The sequence below is a fragment of the Lissotriton vulgaris genome, chromosome 11 (genome assembly GCF_964263255.1).
Source record: "Lissotriton vulgaris chromosome 11, aLisVul1.2, whole genome shotgun sequence".
Classification (NCBI taxonomy): domain Eukaryota; kingdom Metazoa; phylum Chordata; class Amphibia; order Caudata; family Salamandridae; genus Lissotriton; species Lissotriton vulgaris.
This window is the reverse complement of record NC_141699.1, coordinates 1,078,979,916-1,078,999,329: the sequence shown is the minus strand read 5'-3', so window position 1 is coordinate 1,078,999,329 and position 19,414 is coordinate 1,078,979,916. Positions and strand designations below refer to the sequence as shown.

The 19,414-nt window shown below is 43.3% G+C and overlaps 1 protein-coding gene across 2 annotated transcripts in view; it reads left to right on the top strand.

The window, feature by feature from the left end:
- The window catches only part of LOC147684156 (intestinal-type alkaline phosphatase-like), an 84,509-nt gene that overhangs the window by 26,020 nt on the left and 39,075 nt on the right, over positions 1 to 19,414 (top strand). For both annotated transcript variants that reach the window (XR_015300983.1, XM_086944549.1), the window contains exons 3-4: positions 8,098 to 8,213; positions 10,743 to 10,917. Coding sequence is in view for 1 of the 2 variants with exons in the window: in XM_086944549.1 (XP_086800675.1) it covers positions 8,098 to 8,213; positions 10,743 to 10,917 (291 nt within the window). In the remaining variant the exon portion in view is untranslated. The remainder of the gene's footprint in view (positions 1 to 8,097; positions 8,214 to 10,742; positions 10,918 to 19,414) is intronic.

Sequence of the window (19,414 nt, the reverse complement as noted above, 5' to 3'; positions counted from 1 at the left end):
AAGTTAAAGCTTAAAAAAAGCATAGGTTTTAGAAGTATGTAGATTATTCCTAGTGCAAAAAATTGTTATGACTGTCCATTAAAAGCACACACACCCCAGGTCTGCTTGGAACACCCTTACTTACAATAGCTCTCAAAAAGAAAGTATCTTTGCCCTCAGTAGGCTTCAAGTGACTCCATCAATTAACGCCTATATATCGGCTTCAATGCAGCCTTTATATTTGCAGATTAACCAGTTGCACACATTTGCATTTCTTTCTGGCAGCAGGGACCCTGGCAAGAAGGCTGGTTTCTAATTAGCTGTCTACCCCTCTTTCTGGATGGAGGAGACCCCTTCACTTCCACTTCAGCTGGGGAATCTCAGCCGCATGGTCTTAACCTTTGTGGTTTAGGTGAAAGGCTCAAATTATGGATAAACGCCCTCCCTTAAAACATCAACATCAAAACAAACGGACAATGGACATTAGGGCTAATTTCTGGACAGTCCGTGCAAATTAGGAACGGGTGGTCGCCCTATTTCAGAGCATCCTTCCACATGGTGGATGTTATCAAGGTACACAGGTCCCATGCCCCGGGTGGGGGCACGGTCGCTAGACACTGCCGGTGGTGCTCCGCGTGTGGAGCGTAGGCCATGGAAAATGACAAAGTAAAAATGGCGGTACTTCCTGTTACTGGGTTCGCGCCCCTGCTGAAAGGTTCTGGTAGTGTCTTACCAAAACTCTTGTCAGAGGTTCTGTAACAGCCCTGGTGCCAGGAGCTGGTAATGCAGCATTTGAAGTATGCACTTGAATTGATACATGCTATTCATGATAGCCTATTGGCCCCGCCCTTCTCGCGATGATGCGTTTGCCTTGTAATTCGTTACCATCTTTTCCAATGTTTGGTGGAGCAGCTGGGATGAAATATGGTTTTCACTGCATGGTACCGGGCAATATCCACAGCTTTTATTAATGCAAATAGTGAGGGAGGCAGGAGGTAGAAAAGAGGAGGAGGATGAGGAGGGGGAGGAGGAAAAGAGGCAGTGGGAAGAGGCGTTCACTCTTGCCTGTGGCTTAACACTATTGGTCCATGGTTCATTCCTTTTGCAATTCGTGTTTTTTCCGAAATATTTTTATTGCTGGTTTAAAATCTGCTTTGTAATTACTTGGCACAATCAGCTGATAGTAGTAATTGTTATATTGCCCTGCTCAGAGTTTGGTTTTACTGGGTGATGTGATGCTGACGTGACACGCCAACAGCTCGCATGCTTGATAGGAAGTAAACATACGTCTGTTCATTTTTTTAAAACAAATGTGCTTAAATTTATGCTAAGATTACTTACCAGTAAGCTTCCTGGGGGAGTAACGGAGAACCCCGCAAGTCCCGCGGTATGGTAGGGGGCCCCTAGGGTCTCTTGTTTGGAGGGGGCTCCCTCACCCTCTAAGCCATGCCTGGTAGAATACATGCAGTGGAATGGAATAAGAAATAGTTAAACACTCAGGAAAGCTTGCAGCGTAGGGGGGCCCAATCGTTCAGGGGGCCCCCATCGAGCCCAAGACCAATGAATGTCTGTGAATTCTGGTAGACGCCGGGATACCTCATCACATTCTGCAGGGGGACCCCGTCATTTTGCGTTCTGCCACTGAGGCTTCATTGCTCCGATTCAACTTTCCTCATCCTTATTTTCTGTTAAATAGGGATGACAAGCACCACCCTACCATGGGTGGGCGCCCAATTTTGAGTTGGGCGGTTTGCAAGTTTTAGGCTGACAGTGTAAAAGTTACTCTGTCAGTGTAAAACTTCCTTTCACAGCCCCATGGAGTAGGTGCCATTGGAAGTAATCCATTCAACCTTCCACCCTATTAAGAGTGGGCGGTCATTTAAAAAAAAAAAATGTTATTGTCCTATACGGGCAGGTATATCATGGCAGTGAGATCGAAACAGTAAAAATAGAAAAATTTCCCCCACACCGTGGGAGAAAACTGGTGTGTGTGTGTTGGGTGGTCATTCGTTTTTTTTTCTTTCAAAAACAAACTACTGTTCTAGGAGTCTGTTTTTAACAAAATAAAAAACTTTGGAAAAGTATGACAGCCAGCCGCTATGTTTCATGCAGCCCTTTGTTAAACATTTCCTACACTCCCAGGAACCACCATGAGGGCGGTTCCTCTTAATGTATAGACATGTCTGCCAGGTTGGCAACCTCTCTAACTTTGTCAGGAGGAGTAAAGGTCGTTTTGTCCTCTGCCACCCTGTCTGCCTTCTGTCTAGAGTGGCACAGTGCAGTGGGTGAAAAAGAATGGTTTGGAACGCTATCCTGTGAAAATGTGAGTGGTTAAGACTATTTGAATGCATTCATCCTTTTAACTTTTGGGTGCTTGTTTGCCAGTAGTGTGCCTTGAAACCTGGGATTGGCACAGCTTCCCAAGCCCCCTACAGCCAATGTTTGTGAATTCAAAAAAGTAGTGAATTTGCATCAATTCAGGGAGTATTTCTATGGCTGCAGTTTGCTACTTTTTCCTTAAACCAGTCACTAAGAGGCATATTTACAACGACATGACGCAGCACAGCCTAGCAAGCAAAGTTGAGAGCAGACCTTCACCACCTCTTGGCACAGTTCTGCTCTCTCCATGCACTGGAGCCCCTAAGGCTGCCGTGTGCCAACACAGGCACCCATGTGCCATAGTGCAAATGTGCCTGGGTTGCCAGGAGAGTTCTTGTGGAGAATAGGGGTACCTCCCTGTAAAAACTATCCTTCGGGGCTTTGTTCTCTTTGTATACATGCTGCAGAATGCAGTACACATGCAAAGAGAAAATAACAAGGAGAAATAAATATATTTCTTCTCATTACGACAGCTTCAGGTAGGCCACCATTTTGGCACAATCCCATTTCACATGGGTTTGCATCAAAATCCATGAGTGGACGCACAGAAATGCCCATGGAACGTCTATCTGATGCAAAGTAGCGCAAGATAGCGCAATGCGCTCTGTTAATTTTTCTTACAAAAACATGCAAATCAACATTTTTGTGTTCTTTGTATATATCAAAAAGGATTTTGCATTGGGACTATGTCAAAAAAGTGACGTAGCCCAGTTGCTAAATCTTTCTGAATCTAGGTCTATATAAATATGTGTTTGCATCACACTTAATGAGTGGATGCACGAGAACAGCCGGGCACCACCCATGGAACGCCTACTTAACACAAAGTAACACAGGGCAGTGTAACGCCCTCCCTTCTGTTACCTTTTCCTAAAAAGCCACGCAAATCAAAATGTGAGTGCTTTGTAAATACCAAAAAGGATTTCGTGTCGGGCTGCATCAAAAAAAGTGGCATAACCACGATGCAAAATCTTTCTAAATCTGGGCCTAAATATATTTAAGTTACTGATCCAAAAATGACCAACTTATAACCTCTTATGAAATCTGGATGACAAGGAAAATTGACCCAGACATAGGAGACCCATCTCGGGCCCCGAGACGGAACTATCAAGCCTAGAATGAATTTAAACAGGGAGATGCCACCCTAAAAGCGGAAAGAATCAGACATGTACTCCCAAAAAGATCCCAAAACATGTCTACAAAACATAATACAAGCCTTGGGCATCTCATGGAATGCTTACCCACAATCCTTACCGAGATTCGACTAGCCTCGCTTAAAGTCCTACACTCAGTTTCCCAGCTCATCATGGGTATCAGAAAATATGACCATGAGATACTAGGAGGAATTCCACGCACAAATACTGTCCGGTAATGGGAGTTACCGCCCCCAGGAAAATTTGCAAGGATTTCCACCAAACTCATAATTTCATCATCTCGTAAATTTATATACTGTAGTTCGGATGCACCTGGTAGTGTTGCTGCCTATCCCCTTGTATCACGAGTTGGATGAAAATATGGCTTTCAGTGGCAATTACATCTTTCAGTTTCCAGAGCATTTATTTGCTAGCAAGGCATGCTGGGAGGTAGGAAGACAAGATGGAGGACAGGGTGTACCTTTTCCATTAGTTCGAGTTAACTTCACTTGCAGGATCTGAAACAGTGGTGCGGACAAAGGTAAAGGGAGAAGGGAGGAGGCCTGGATTGCTGAAGGGCCTGGAAAGCGGCACCTCCCTATCCCAGCATTTCTTGGAAGAAACTAAAAATGCCATTCATAGGAGAAATTACTGACTTACTGTAGTAGTCAGGTACATTGTCCAGCTGTGCCAGATGCGACCCTAATGGGTGCTCCCGGAGAAAAAGAGGCTGCGTTCCCAACTATAAAAAAGAGATGCACTTGGACAGTTCTGAGTGGTGGTTTTGTTGACCTGACCAGTTTTCACTCCACTTGCTGACTATTGGGAAATTGAAAAATAATAAGGGGTGATCCAGCAGAGGGCTAACTCTCTTTCCATTGTTATGCTGTGGACATTTTTTTTGCTGAATAAGAGGTAAAGGGAGTTAGCATTTAATCAATCCGTTTTTAATAACAGTGCTACCCATTTGGCTACATAAGAAGGACCAGGAATCAGTGACTCTAGTTAAGAGGGTTTATTACAAGGTAGCAGTCAGGTTAAGGTAGACAAATATCAATACAATGCTATAAAGATATAGAATAACAACTGTATAACCCAACTCCTAAAGACGTTCAGGATTACCAGTATAAGGCAGACAAGAAGTTCAGTCACAGCAATACTAAAGATCAATAACAGAATTTGATGCTCAGAGAAGAGTTTCTGATTCTCTCTGCTATACATGAGTGAATACTGAATTTAAATTAACCCCTTCCCTGCTCCCGACAATCGTTGGCCGTCATGGCCCCGCCCACCTTTTAGAACGCCCGCACCAGGTCGGAATTGCCGCCGCGGGTAAGGCGTTAAAGTCCAAACTAGGAAGGATTGTTTATAAACTAAAAAGTTCTAAAAAATCATGGGAAAGCAGGAAAATTGGAAAATGGGGGGAAGAACGGGAAGGTGTCAACATTTCAGAAGCCTAGTCAAGAGTTTTCTTGGGATAGGAGTATAAGTGTTAGCCTAAGCCACACTCAGCAATGAATCAAAGGAGATAAGCCTGTACCTCTCAAAGTCCATAGGGAAAAGTAGTAACCTCAGACCGCGTGAACATCCGTTATTACCACAATAGTCTCAAAAGTAACATCCCTCTGTTCACATCATCAGGGGCTCCACAGCCCTTTCCATTCAGGGCCGGACTGGTAGTACTGGATATTGGGCATTTCCCTGGGAGGCTGGAAGGGTGGGGGCCGATTTTGCAGCGGTGGGGACAGTTTTGGTACTTGGGGACGGTTTTACAGCAATAATGCAATATCCCCTGCCTTGTCCAACATAATTTCCTGGGCTGTTTTGGGGTTCCCAGTCCGGCCCAGTTTCTATTCACACGTTGGAAGTTGAAACATTTTCCAACTATTCCAGGCCAAACCTGGGAACGTTATTGTCCTTGGTTACCTCCGCTTCCTTGCAGCATTAATAAACGGAAACTTTCAGGTGACGCTCTGGCTGTCCATGTTCCTTGTCCAGGTCCTTTTCTCAGGCTCTCTCTATCACCAGTACAGTGTTGTATCTATTCTCAAACTAACAAACCATGTAAATGCACCTGCAAGGAAAAGACACTCAAGCAGAAAATGGAGAACAGTATTTTATTCAGAAACATTGGCCTAGTAATGGGAAGTTAACATATTAAATTAATGAGGCACATTTAATATGCATGTGCACATTCAACCACAAATGAATAAAAAATATCAGTACATTAGATTCGTTACACGTTGCATATAGATGAAATAACTTGAGTACATGTTTAAACGTGACAAAGGGCTACATTATAAAGGCAAATATGAAACATTAGTGCACGCATTACATTAATCCATTTAGTTTCTAAAGTAAATACATTTTAATAGTGTACGGATGGTTTTATTCAATCACCTTAAAGAGTACATGTGTATAAATCTGACTAAGGATTACATAATAAATATAAATATGAAACATTAGTGCACATATGACACAAATCTTTTTTCGTTTCTAAAGTAAATACATTTAAATATTGTAGGGATGGTTTTATTCAGTCACCTGAAGAGTACATGTTCTAAGTGCATGTGTGTATTGTGTATTTGTGACGTGTAAGAGTGTTGCCAAAACTACGCTGCTCCAGGGGCACTCTGGTATTCTTGGGAATCTGGATAAAGAATTGGAATAAAGAAAACCGCGGTTCCCTATGAAAACATGCAAAAATTATTTAATTCATTATCCTTTAGACACAGGGACAAAAGACTTTAAGGACAAACAGACACATAAACATGAAGGTAAAACTGGACGGCCGTTCACAGAATCTAGGCTAGAAAAGAAAGACACCCCCAGACAGGCATCAAAGAGTCACCAACTGAACACAACATCTCTGAGGGGCAACCCTGTAGGGGAGTGAAAGGGCGCAAGACCCATCACCCAAGGGTGTAAGATGAGTCTCCTGGGACCTCTCGCGACAGACACATGGGAGACCCCCTGATTAACATACTGCACAGAAAAGAACAGCAAATTTCAGGCTTACATAGTGAGGTGAAGAATGAAAGATGGACTCCCATACAGACCCCCACTGTAGGGAAAACTCTCAGAGTGGTGTGGCTCACTGGTTAGAGGCGGCAGACCCGAGAGCAGAGGACGGCCTGGGACCAGGGTTCAATTCTCGACGGGGCAGGGTCGTGGACCAGGGTCAGCAGACTGGATAATTCTCATCTCAGTGCCTACTCTAACCAGGGATCACACTCGGCAACTCTGGGCATTAGCTTGCCTCATCTCCACAATGGCCCCCCACATACGCCGGGGATGCCTGGTTTCACCTTGGAGATACCCAGTAGGGACCATCTCACAGGGAAAGCCAGGACGGGTTCCCCAGCGGTCTACTGCACAGAGATACTCCTTCGGGAGTCGATTCTAGCGCATTACAAAGCCACAATTAATTAATTAAGAGTGCAGACAATTTCACCCACATTTAGTCAAGCCTGGAGACTGAACTATTCCCCATTTCCACCACAGAACCAAAATACCCCTCAAATTTGATATCTCAGCTCTTTCCGCCAAGAACCAAAAGTGCCTATAGAAGAAACTGACATATACAGCTTTACAAGACACAACAAAGAAAACACCAAATCCATGCCCCTGCCTAAAAGGTCGCCCACCTCACATTTTACAGTTTTAATCAATTTTCTTTTCACACAGTCCTTCTGAGGCTTGGTTTCTGGTCGCTAGATGGCCGAGCATCCTGAAAATGGCATATCGACATGTGTGGTATTAATTTCTATGAAGAAAGAACAAACTGAGGGCTGAGGCAAAACACAAGAACCGCACCCGTCAATAAATATCCAGGCAAGTAGCGTTGGTGCAGGAAGACCTAGGAGTGCACCCCTCTCCACTCCCTATTTGGGAAACCCAAAAATTACAGCAACATGGAACGTAGGAATTCCGCACACAAGAATGAATAATACATTCAAAAGCTGTTAAGCAGGACTACTTATTGATAATCTGAAGACATTTTTCAAGTCCATGTAATCTTGCTTTCTTTTGAAAATAGTTCTTTGTTTGACAAAGACGAATAAATCAAGCAGATAAAACCCAATATTCATAATCCATTAGCTGACGCGTTTCATCCCAAAAGGGACTTCTTCAAGGCTCTAAAATGAATTCAGTGTGTATATTCACATTCAAAGTTTATGTATCACCAATTAGTTCTTGTGACAAAGGGTAACATTTCTGTATAGTCACCAAAGCGAAGGCATGGAAGCCGCTAACGATCGTCTTGGCGTCTGCTTCAGATGCGTCGAGAAGTGTGGTTTTAATTTCTGTTCAGTTTCTTCTGCAGGCCTGTTTTACAAGCTTGTGCACTCATCCGAATTGTGAATGGTACAGACCTGAACACAGCACACTGTGTAAAGTTGTTGATCTAATTTTCAGTTATTGCAGGCATGAGCCTGTAATTCCAGTTTTCTTTGTCTATTTCATAATATTCACACACACGCAAGCGTGATATTAATGTGAGCCTATCAGCGCCGAGAAACGACACAGTTGTATTGTTAATGGTGAACATTGTGTTTTATATATTTTTATTATATATTTGTGGTACTGATGCAGTTTCTTCTTCTAGGGATGGGAGTCCCCACTGTCACTGCCACTCGGATCCTTAGTGGACAACTCGAAGGAAAAGTGGGAGAGGAGAACGTCCTTACAATGGACACCTTTCCATTCGTGGCCCTCTCCAAGGTGAGTCCCACGCCCTGCAATGTTTGGGTTTAAATTAGCAAAATAGAAACAGCAAGCCAAACAAGCACACAAAGATTGTTTGTGACACATGTTCCCCCTTAAAGATCCCCTACAAGAGTCCAAAACTTGTGAGCCTTGCAGCTCAAACAGTGTGCATCTCCACTGCTCCTGCCATTTCCAAGGAGCAGTCTCCAAGACCAATGACAAATTTAAACACATCTGTGGAGGGCACCACCAACTCAAAAAATGGATCAGTCCATCCACTGTTGAGATTACAAAAATTGATCTTTATTCTTCTTGTTCATTAAAATAACGGCAAACAGCTGACACGTTTCGTCCACTGGTGTGGACTTCATCAGGGCTTCAGGCAAATATGAAGATCTTAGGGGTAGTAGGTTGTCATACGAATGTAGAGGAAAAGTAATACGCTGTATATGTACTGGAAAACAACTGTGCCCTCTTGGATCCAGGGACAGTTCAAGTAATTAAGTGGCTCCTGTGCCGTTCCGAGCAGCAGCTAAGTACGTCCGTGTATTCGTCCTGGTTCTCAGTAAGTAAAAGACGCAAGGCTGCAGAGGTCTATATATACGATGCACCATCTGTGCTGGAGCAACAAACAATGCAACACAACTAACCGGGACATCCGGGGATTCAGCTGTAACCATGGGAGAGTATTGGAGGGATTGCTCAGACCTCCACTGCTTACAGAGCATTGATACTCACAGAGAGAAAGACATGCCCTCACTCTCCACGCTCAGACTCTCTCCCGCGTGCTCTTACGCACGCACACATGCGCACACACACTTTCTCTCTGGTTTCTCATGAAACATTTGACCTCCTGCAGCCCTTTCTTCTATGCTTCTTGTCACTTGGTTCACATTACAAATTTCTCTCACCATGCAGCTACAAAAATGAAAAGGATGCATCAGTCCCCATGTTAAAACAATAAGCATCCATTTGTCAAATTTGATCTCCGTCTTTAAAACGTTCAGCAACAAGTTGAAAAAGAAAAAATAAATGTCTCTTTAGTGCTCATTCTTCTGTTTTCATGCAAGGTTCATTTGGGGGTGCTGCCGCACCCCCTGCAACCCAACGTCCAGTACCCCGAATAGGAATAACGCAGAGGGTACTTACCGGAATGGACAGGGGGATGACAAATTCATGAGTATTATCTCTACACTACTAAACCTTCTGCTCACTTAACCAATCTAAGATGTGTGATATGTCCCAAAAAAGAATACCAGATCTATTTGAATTCATCTTATACGTCACTGGAATTAATGTAACTTTTTTCAATGCGCCTAAAGTAAGTCTTTTTTGAAAATCTATTCTTCAAAATACAGACCGGTTCTTCATCTCCAGGTACTTAGTACGAGATTCTTCGACGCCATTGCACCTCCTTCAACCCATTTTCATGAAGCTCTAAACCCAGTGCTTACTTTTTTACAAGTTATTAGAGTAATTTCCACGCCAGTGACTGGATGCAACCTTTCCGAAGCATTTCTCTACCCATCTAAGGTCAAGAACAGATAAATAAGCATTATCACCTTAATGGCCATTTTGTTTTACATCCCTTTGACACTAAGGACCAGGCGATTGATCACTAAAATGAAATTCAGGCTCTTTCTGACTTAAAAAGAAAACCTCAGATTTTAAAATGGGGTTTTCTGGGAATTCCTTCAATGAACTCGCTGTTTGGAACCAACTTTTAAAACCCATTGAGACCGCAAAGGTTTTGATTCCCATCAGACAAGCCCCTTTGGGGAAGAGCAACAGTTAGTTTCCTGGGTCTCTGAAGAAATTAGAACCTTAATTCAGTGGTATGGAGAGGGCTTGGGAGCCAGACATGCGCCTCGTGATCTCAGCCGAACAATGGCCGGACGTTGGAAAGTCCACTGCGATGGGAGACAAAGGCTGGAGTATTAGACTCATGGTACAACCGGACCATACACAATGCATAGCGTTAGCCGACACAACTCCATAAGATCACAAAAAGAACCTCAGCATTGGGCCAGTGAGGCCATAAACAAAGAGACCCCTTTTAACACGTGGCTTCGAAATACGCCCGCTACCGTAACAGCATTTCAACTTCAGAATACTATGGAATGTAGACAACATGATTGGTACAACGTTGGAACTGCACAACTCTTTTTGTGTAGTAAAATGACTTACAAAAAGGTTTAGTATATGTATGTGTAGCCCTATTTCCACACTACTGCCCTGAACACCTCCCTCTGAGATGCCTCGTCCTCTTGGCGCTATCCTGCAGGAGACCAAGGACGACATCTCATTTGCATGGAAGTTGTACTATGGGGACACAACACTTCTGATATAGACTATAATCGTGTCTCCATCAGGATGTTGAGTCCAGAAACCATACTGTTTATCTTCCCAGTAACAACCAAAAGACCCTGATGCAGCAATGCAGGTGTATAAAGATCAGCCATGGCCTTCTGAGACTGTGGATACAACTAGTTTTAGGTGATATGTGAAACCTCCATTTTAATAAAGCTCTTACTCTACCCACAGACCTATAATGTAGATCGTCGCGTCCCCGACAGTGCTGGCACATCCACGGCCTACCATACTGGGGTGAAAGGTAACTATGGAACCATTGGGTTGACTGCTGTGGCCAAGCGGGACATTTGCAACACCACCAACGGCAATGAAGTCATATCCGTGCTCCAGAGGGCGAAGAAAGCAGGTATGGTTGTCTGCAACTTGATTCTTTTCATGAGATTTTACTGGGAGGAGTGTGGCGAGGTACCTCTAAACACATCTTCAAATTTGAGAAAAGGTGAAAAAAAAAAGAGGAAAAACTCTGTTCTTTGCCTATTCACCAAACAAACTAATTCAACTCAAGACGCCAAATCTATATATATAAAAACGAAAGTATGTCTGTTTGTCCTTTATGCATTACTACACCATTCTTTTGATCGCCATGAAACTTTGCGAAGTTATTGAGTACACTCCCCCGAAGGTGTATGGCAAAAGAAATTTGTTAAATATCAGCCCCCTGGTCCCCCAGGGCCCTCATAATCTTTCCAATACTGAACGTTTACAGTTTACGGTGCAACTCGCTTTTGCAATGACCATCAATAAAGCACAAGGACAGTCGCTGCAAGTGTGTGAACTAGATTTGGAGAATCCGTGCTTCTCACATGGACAACTGTATGTGGCCAGCTCACGCGTCGGAAAACCTTCTGATTTATTTGTGTACGCACCAGATGGAAAAACAAAAAATACCGTGTATCCACAAGCACTCGAATAAATAAACAGAATTAAAACAACACTTTCAAAATGTTTACCATATTAAAATGAATACGTTTCAATAAAAATGACACAATGTAAATTGAATGTTATCATAACAAGTTTCCTTAAATTTCCTTTCTTCTGAGATCGCAGCAATGTGAAACGGGTAAGCTAGTGCTAAATAAATACATCTGTGTATTTCAACCTCCCAAAAAAACAAATCAAGCAACCTTAGCTTAGCTTATAATGCCTCCTTCAGCCTCTTGACCCTCCTCATTTTCTGAACTTCTCTTCCTTGCCATATTTGTATCAGACACTTCCCAATCTTCGTGAAGCATTTGATCCTAGTTAGCAGGTCATTTTCCCCAAGATGCATCAATAGCAGGTTTCATCAGACCCCTCTCCACCATCAAAGGAAGTAAGTGGAGAAGTGTGGCTCAGGGGTTAGAGGCGGCAGACCTGGAGCTTGAGTTCGGCCCGGGACCAGGGTTCAATTCCCCGCCTCGGCGGGTCTTGGGCTCATAAATTCCACGGACTCGTTAATTCTCGCTCCGGTGCCTTCTCGACTCACGGGTTCACACTCTGCGACTCTGGGCAATAGCTTGCTTAATCTCCACAACAGCCCCTTGCGGTGGGATGCCTGGCTTTCACCTTGTGGATACCCTGCCAGGGTTATCTCACAGGGGAATACCAGGACGGGTTCCCTAAGCAAGCGCTGAGATGCCCCAGGGTAAGTCGTGCGCTATATAAGTCTCATTCATTTCATTCATTTCATAACTGAGCTTTTCTGTTCTCACCTCTCCTGGGGCATTGTGTTTCAACCTACTCAAAAGAGCAACTCACTTTCTTCACGTCTGGGCTCTTTTCTGTATGCCAACCAGCTCCTTTTCAGGCCAGTGCACAGAGACCCCAAACTCCAAGCCTCTTCCTAGCCCATGATAAAAATAACAAATGCCAGGACCACTTTCATGTTCATACTGAAACAGATGGGCACAGAGTGTCCTAATACTTTTCCTACTCTAATCTCCCTAACCGCATGAGTGGTTCAACACTAGTTCCTGTCCGAGTACCCATGTGCTTCCTTCTCCTGATTTTACAATCTTAAGCAAATTCTGTGTGTTCCTGCTCAGGTCCAAAGTGCTGTTTCAATGTTCCTGACTCCATTGGATTGGAGATGAGAGTTTGCACCATGCATTTCTCATCAGCTGTGGGGCCTTCAGGCATGTCTGCTGCCCTGATCATGCCCCTGCTTGTCCGGGGGATGAAAGCAACCAAATGGGGTTCCCTACCAACAGGAAACCCTGTGTCCTGATAACTCGTGAGGGCTGTATCTGCAGAGGGCGTTAGAGTCGACAGCTGCTGTGCTCCCCACATTAGACACAGCCTCTCAAGACCTCTCATTCACATCTCATCCAATTGTGAACAGTAGACCTCAGATAGAAGTGGCAAAGGGAAGAGGAATAAAGAATCACAAATATTGTGGGATCTAAGCCAGCATCGGACTGAGCTGTTTTACTATATGGGTACGGTGGGCACCTGCCCAGGTCTCCCATCTTTCATGATCCCCCCTGATAAAGTGTTGATTGTGTGAATTAAAAGCATTGCTTTTCTATTTTGACAGCTGGACATGCCCTCTCTGGCCAGCCCTATATCTCATATTCTGTCAGCTTGTGGCAATTTCATTCTTACTACTTCTACCTGAACTCTTTGTTTAACTCTCTGTCTCTTTTTATCAGCTTGTCTCTACATCTCTATGTACGTAGCATCTCTCTCTAATTCTCTCTTCCCTCTTCGTATCTCACCTCTCTCTAACCACACCTTTCTACCCTCTCTACCTCTATGTGCCTGTCTCCCTCCATATCTCAACCTCTCTCCTGTCTTTCTGCCTTAGCTCTCTCTTCATGTACAGGATTCTCCCTGTAACTCACTGCTCTCTTTCCATCACAGCTTTCTGTATCTTTCCTTCAGTCACTTAGCTTCTCTCAAGGTCTTTGCTCTCTCTTTACCTCATTTATCTACCTCTCTCCATCTCTATATAACACACCTCTCTTTATCTCTCTCGGCCCTCTCACTGCACAGAATTCTTTATAATACATCTATCTCTCCTCCACATCAAACTCTACCTCACATATCTCTCACCACCTCATGTCTCTCTCTCTCTCTCTCTCTCTTTTTGACTGTCTACCTAACCTGTCAGTTTATGCCAGCATTTGCTTAATACCTCACCTAACCACCCGTCCTCTCTCTCTTTCTACCTCTGTTGCCTCTCCCTCACCTCTCTCACTATCTTACTCTTTTCCCTCCTAGCTGTCTTTGTTTAGTTCTATCTCCTTTTCTCTAACATTACCTTCCCTTCATCTAAATTCCACTAATCACCGGGTAGCTGATTTTTTTATAGCGACCGGCTCCCGAGCAGTAAGTTGGCGAGCTCGAGTGAGATTTGGCATCCCCTAGCTTGACTTCTGGTTGCTAGGAGGACATCCGGTGAGATTATCTAACGCGGGCGGTCACTGGAGGTCGTGACCATTCAAGGTCAGAAGGCCGCCGCTCGAGTAGAAAATCTTCTTGAGTGGCAGCAAAATAAATTTGAGTATGTTCGTGTTATGCCATTTGCTCTGATTTTTCAGCACGGAATGAGCTACCAGCACTAAATCACAGCAAGAGCAGCACGATATGCCTATACAGATTGACAATACGGTCTCTGAACAGTGGCGATTCGAGTTGAGAATAGGATGCGGGCATTGTTGCTTTGGTTGTTCTTCTGAGTATTTCCACAGTCCCTCGCTTTCATCTGTCCTGCTACTTTTCCCTCTGTACTGTCCTGGTTGTTCACTAGTCTCTTTCTGTTTATCATCCTCAAATCTCCTACCCCCAGAGGCATTTTGCATAAACTGAAATTCTTCTAAATTCATGTATTTTGTCAGGATTGACAATCATGTCTGACACCCCACCAAAGTGCTTCCCTAAGTAGTCTTCAACCTCTCTGAAACCCCTTGCAGACCTTTGTCTAAACACATACTTTCGAGGTTGACGCAGTGCTAAAAACGGGCACAAACATTTTTATGTCCGTTGTTAAGATTGCGATTTGTACTATAATCCGGTATTGATCTGCTCATTTCTGGTGGGTGTGCACTATAGGACAGTGAACAAAATGACAATTGATTTAACCACATCGGTTCGGTACGATTTACCGCCCGGTGCTGACCCATAATGAAAATGGGTGTGGTCATGACGGAACGGTTCCGTCATGAGCACAGCTCAACCGATGCTCATGACGGAACCGTTCCGTCATGAGCATCGAAGGGGTTAAACACTGAACCTGAGCACACCCAATCATTATGTCTATAATCCAGTCTTCATGTAACGCACAGAAAAAAACACATCAAAATCAGTCCTTTTACAATTTAATACAATTTCCCACAGTTTCCAGTTGGGGGAAGTAATCCAGTCTCACTCTTCAATCAGATCTGTGTGTTTTTTATTTTCCAATCAAATAGTTGTTGATACAGCGGCAGCCTACGCGCGTTTCGCCCGCAGGGCTTTTTCAAGGCTTAAGATGATGAGCTGAATCAAGAGGATTTCGAGGTTTCACAGAAAATATTAAATCCTTGAGTAATCTCTGCCCGAAGATGGATGCAGATAAACTTTAGTAATTTGGGTATGTTCACTCTCTATGTTTCCCAAATAAGTGCATAAGTCCCCTTTATAATCCAAATGGATGGATGTCGTAATTCATTTCAAACTTAAGTCACCGTTCAGGTAATTTAAAAATCAGCTCTATGCGTCTTTCTTGTTTTGTCCCCGTGTCGGATCCTGATACATCCAACAAGCTTAGGACAGCATCTCTGAGTAAGTCGATGTGCGTCCCAGTGTCTATCCTTCTAATGCCTTCGCATGGTGAACCAAAGATGTTTGACACCTTAAAGAGCACCCCTTACCTAGTGTACTCAGAATTAAGGATCTCTCCTCGAACTGTGACAGTGAGTAGATGTGCGGATTGAATTGGACAAACCCACGTTCTGTGTTTCATAAAATGACAATGGACATGAATGATGCTTGGATTAATTGACTGCAGTTGAGGTTGAGGTCAGGCGTCACATTCATTCTTCACTTTTTGTTCTTCTGGTAGAGGTAGACATGCTACTGTAGTTGGTAAAATTAGTCTCTGCTTCACATCAAAGCCACCATACTTTTACTACAGATTTCCAGCCATTAATGAGGTTTTGTTTGACAAGAGAACCTCAGCTAGAAAGATTGGCTAATCGTCGACTAGTCGATAGAAATGATACCAAATATTTGAGAATTCTGTGAAATCTAAGCCTTGAAGAGGTGTGGTTAGGGTTACAGCTTATGCAACAGAGTATAGTTTACTCCCCTATGCGCATGATACAGAGTGATGAAAGATACATTTTGGTTTGATGGTTTATAGAGTATCGGAGACTGGGATTGGGACTTTAGTGAATTCAGTTAATACTTTAATTTTCTTATCACTTCACTTTATTTAAGCGTATTTAGGACCATCATATACCATGGCTTATGACTGCTTCTGTCATAAGATAAACCCATTAGTTAAACTTTGATGAGCTTTTGGATTTGAATAAGATTTCTACCAATGCTATCCCTCTGGATGCATCCAAAGCTTTTGTTTGAATTGAAATTGTTGGTAAGGCATAACTTATAAAAATAATGGAGGTGCATTGGGGAAATAGAGAGGACATCTAAAAATGGACAATGAAGGCCCGGTTTTGCTCAGAATGCCAGCCAATGACATTAAATCAAATTAGATTTTTATCTATTATTCAGATGAAAAACTAAATCTGTAATATAATAAATTAAACAGTAATATTGTGAGAGTGGTGAGAAAAGTTGAAAACTGCACGTGTATAGATGAATAAAAAGAGATAAGTCAAGGGTCTTTTGATGAGTTATTGAAGAAAAAAACCAATGTAGTATATGGATTATATTCGGATGATTTTAAAGCTGGTAATGAGGAAATTGGTGTACTTTTGAGTGCATCGGAAATAACTAGCGTTGAATAGATAACGAGTCCAGAGAAGAAATGTTATCTATCCATTTAGAAAACATGGAACTTTATTGCGAGAATGACTGGAGGGAAGCCCCCGATTCCGTGGGCTACCAGTTGAATTTTGCTATTATAATGAAAAGGTGTTGATTTCTTGCTCAAACGTGTATTTCATGATGTGATGAAGTTCCACACTAAACCACTGATCTGGAATCAAGCATTTGTATTTATTTTGTAGTTATTGATAAAGTTGTATATAGAGCAAACATGAGCCAAGAGGATATCAGAGCGCTTCACAAGTGGTCAAGAGGGAGGAAACAGTCAAACAAAAAACATAAACAAGAGCGAAACGGGATGTGGAGTGCCTGCTATTGAGGCAGGAGACCACCCCAACATCCAATACCACCCACTCGATATACAAGAATATAGCCGGCCAATACTCTACGAGTGTATAGGAAATGCGTCAAAATGGTTTCGGCTAGTAGAGCTCTAAAGTAAAACATTTGTTCATTTGTAGCACTTTTTAAATTTGTTGGTTGAGGGGTTCAGTCTGATGTCAAGGGGGGGATGGAGTTCCAAATTCTCTGAGCAGAACCTGTGATGGACAGTTTGAAAATGTTCTTTTTACAGAATTTCAGCAGCAAGGAGCTGGATATGATATATATTCTTCTTAAAGCTGGAAACAAGGAGGAAGAGTACCCACATTGTAGTCCTATTTTCTTCCTAGGTGTTATTTTGTCATTTTTGTAGGAATTATAATGTCATGTTTGAAAAAGGTAATTCAGAACTTACTGACTCCTTGACGTGTTGGATTTATAAAAGGAACAAACGGATCCAGGAGCATCCACCAGATAAAGTTAATAGTAATCATTTGATAAAAGGGGTTATTTTGTTATAGAGCTTATATGCAGAATAAGCTGCATATACTTGACATGTCTTGTAGGGGTGCATGTATTGAGAGACTTGTATAAATCTTAAATGCTGAATTTTTAATTGCTCTATGATGTATTGAGGTGTTAAACTGGTAGATAAAATGTAAGTTTTGCCCAGACAGTAATTATTGGTGTGTGTTAAAACCACAAAATAGCATATTAATATGGTCAAGGAATGTGTGGCATTATGCTGCATAACTTGCCTTTTCTTGCCACATAAAGTAATTAAAGTAATATAGCCTTTCAAATCCCAAGCTCTATTTTAGCAGTGACATTTTGGAACCTCTGTGTATCTAAGAGGGGGAAAATATAATCAAAGAAGGTGCCTGTGGCCCCAGTTTTTTTAATATTAATTTCAGAATGTGTCATTGAGCTTGGAGTGATGGAGTTGAAGAAAGCAAATAAAGCTCTAAATTCCACTGTATTTTTTGATTTTCCGTCTGGTTCTCTCGCAGCTGCAGCCCGGCACGGGTGGTCTAACCACCCTAATCGTAATAGGGCTGTCGGGAGACCCCACAAATCTGGCAGTCCATTGACCACCAGACTCGCATACATGTCTATACACTCGAAACCTGCGGATGGGACATCGATCCCTTTTTGACTGATGTCCTGCACCAGCCAGACTACAAATACCCCGTAAATTGCAAATGAAATGAAATGAAATTAAATGAATGAAACTTATATAGCGCACGACTTACCCTGGGGCATCGCCGCGCTTGCTTAGGGAACCCGTCCTGGTATTCCCCTGTGAGATAGCCCTGGCAGGGTATCCACAGGGTGAAAGCCAGGCATCCCACCGCGAGGGGCCGTTGTGGAGATTAAGCAAGCTATTGCCCAGAGTCGCAGAGTGTGAACCCGTGAATCGAGAAGGCACCGGAGCGAGAATTATCGAGTCCGTGGAATTTTGAGCCCAAGACCCGCCGAGGCGGGGAATTGAACCCTGGTCCAGGGCCGAACTCAAGCTCCAGGTCTGCCGCCTCTAACCCCTGAGCCACACTTCTCCACTCCATGGATCCCATGAATCAAATGACGGCTCCAACATAAAGGGTAGAGAAAACAAAGTTCTCTTCACCCAGTCCTGAGCCTCTAGTAATAATAATAATAATAAGCATTTATTAAGCGCCTGGCTGCACAAAACTGTGTGTCCCCGCGCTGACTGCAAATGCAACCCATCAAGAAAGATCATGAGTCGGGCGAACAGAATTAATTTTTGGGAAATAGATGAGTTTTAAGTCTGGCTCTTAACCTTGTTTCAGATGGCTCCATCCGCAGCTGGATTGGCAGAGCATTCCAGAGCTTGGTGGCTAAATAGCGGAAGGATTTTCCTCCCATTTTAGCTTTAGTGATGTGGGGGATTTTAAATAGCATTGTGCCCGCTGATCTAAGATCTTTGATCGGCCGATGGATGGTGATGAGGCCTCTCAGATAGCTTGGGCCTTTGTTTTGGGCAATGCGATGTGCATAGCAGAGAGTTTTGAATATAATTCTCTCTTTAACAGGGAGCCAGTGAAGCTTGGCAAGCGCATTTTTTGTGGAAGCTCTCCGTGGGAGACCGAGCACCAGTCGTGCTGCAGAGTTCTGTATGCATTGTAACTGGTGCAGACTCTTTTGATTACGACCAAGTAGGAGAGCATTACCATAGTCCAAATGGGGGGATATTAAGGCATGGACTATGCTCTTTCTCGCTTCGGTCGGTAGAAGGTCTAGTACTTTACGCAGTTTTTTTAGGGTGCTGTAGCATTTGCTTGTCACTTTGTTTACCTGGGCTCTACCTGAGAGATCGGCGTCAAGCATGACTCCGAGATTCTTCACCTTCTCTACAGGCACAGGTAGTTCTCCCAACTCGCTAGGCCACCATGCATGCGACCAGACAGAAGTATCCTTCCCTACTATCAGTACCTCTGTTTTATCTCCGTTTAAACGGAGGCAGTTGTCGTTCATCCACGTCGCTATCCTTAACATACAGTTAGAGAAGTTGGAGGCTAAGTCTCTAC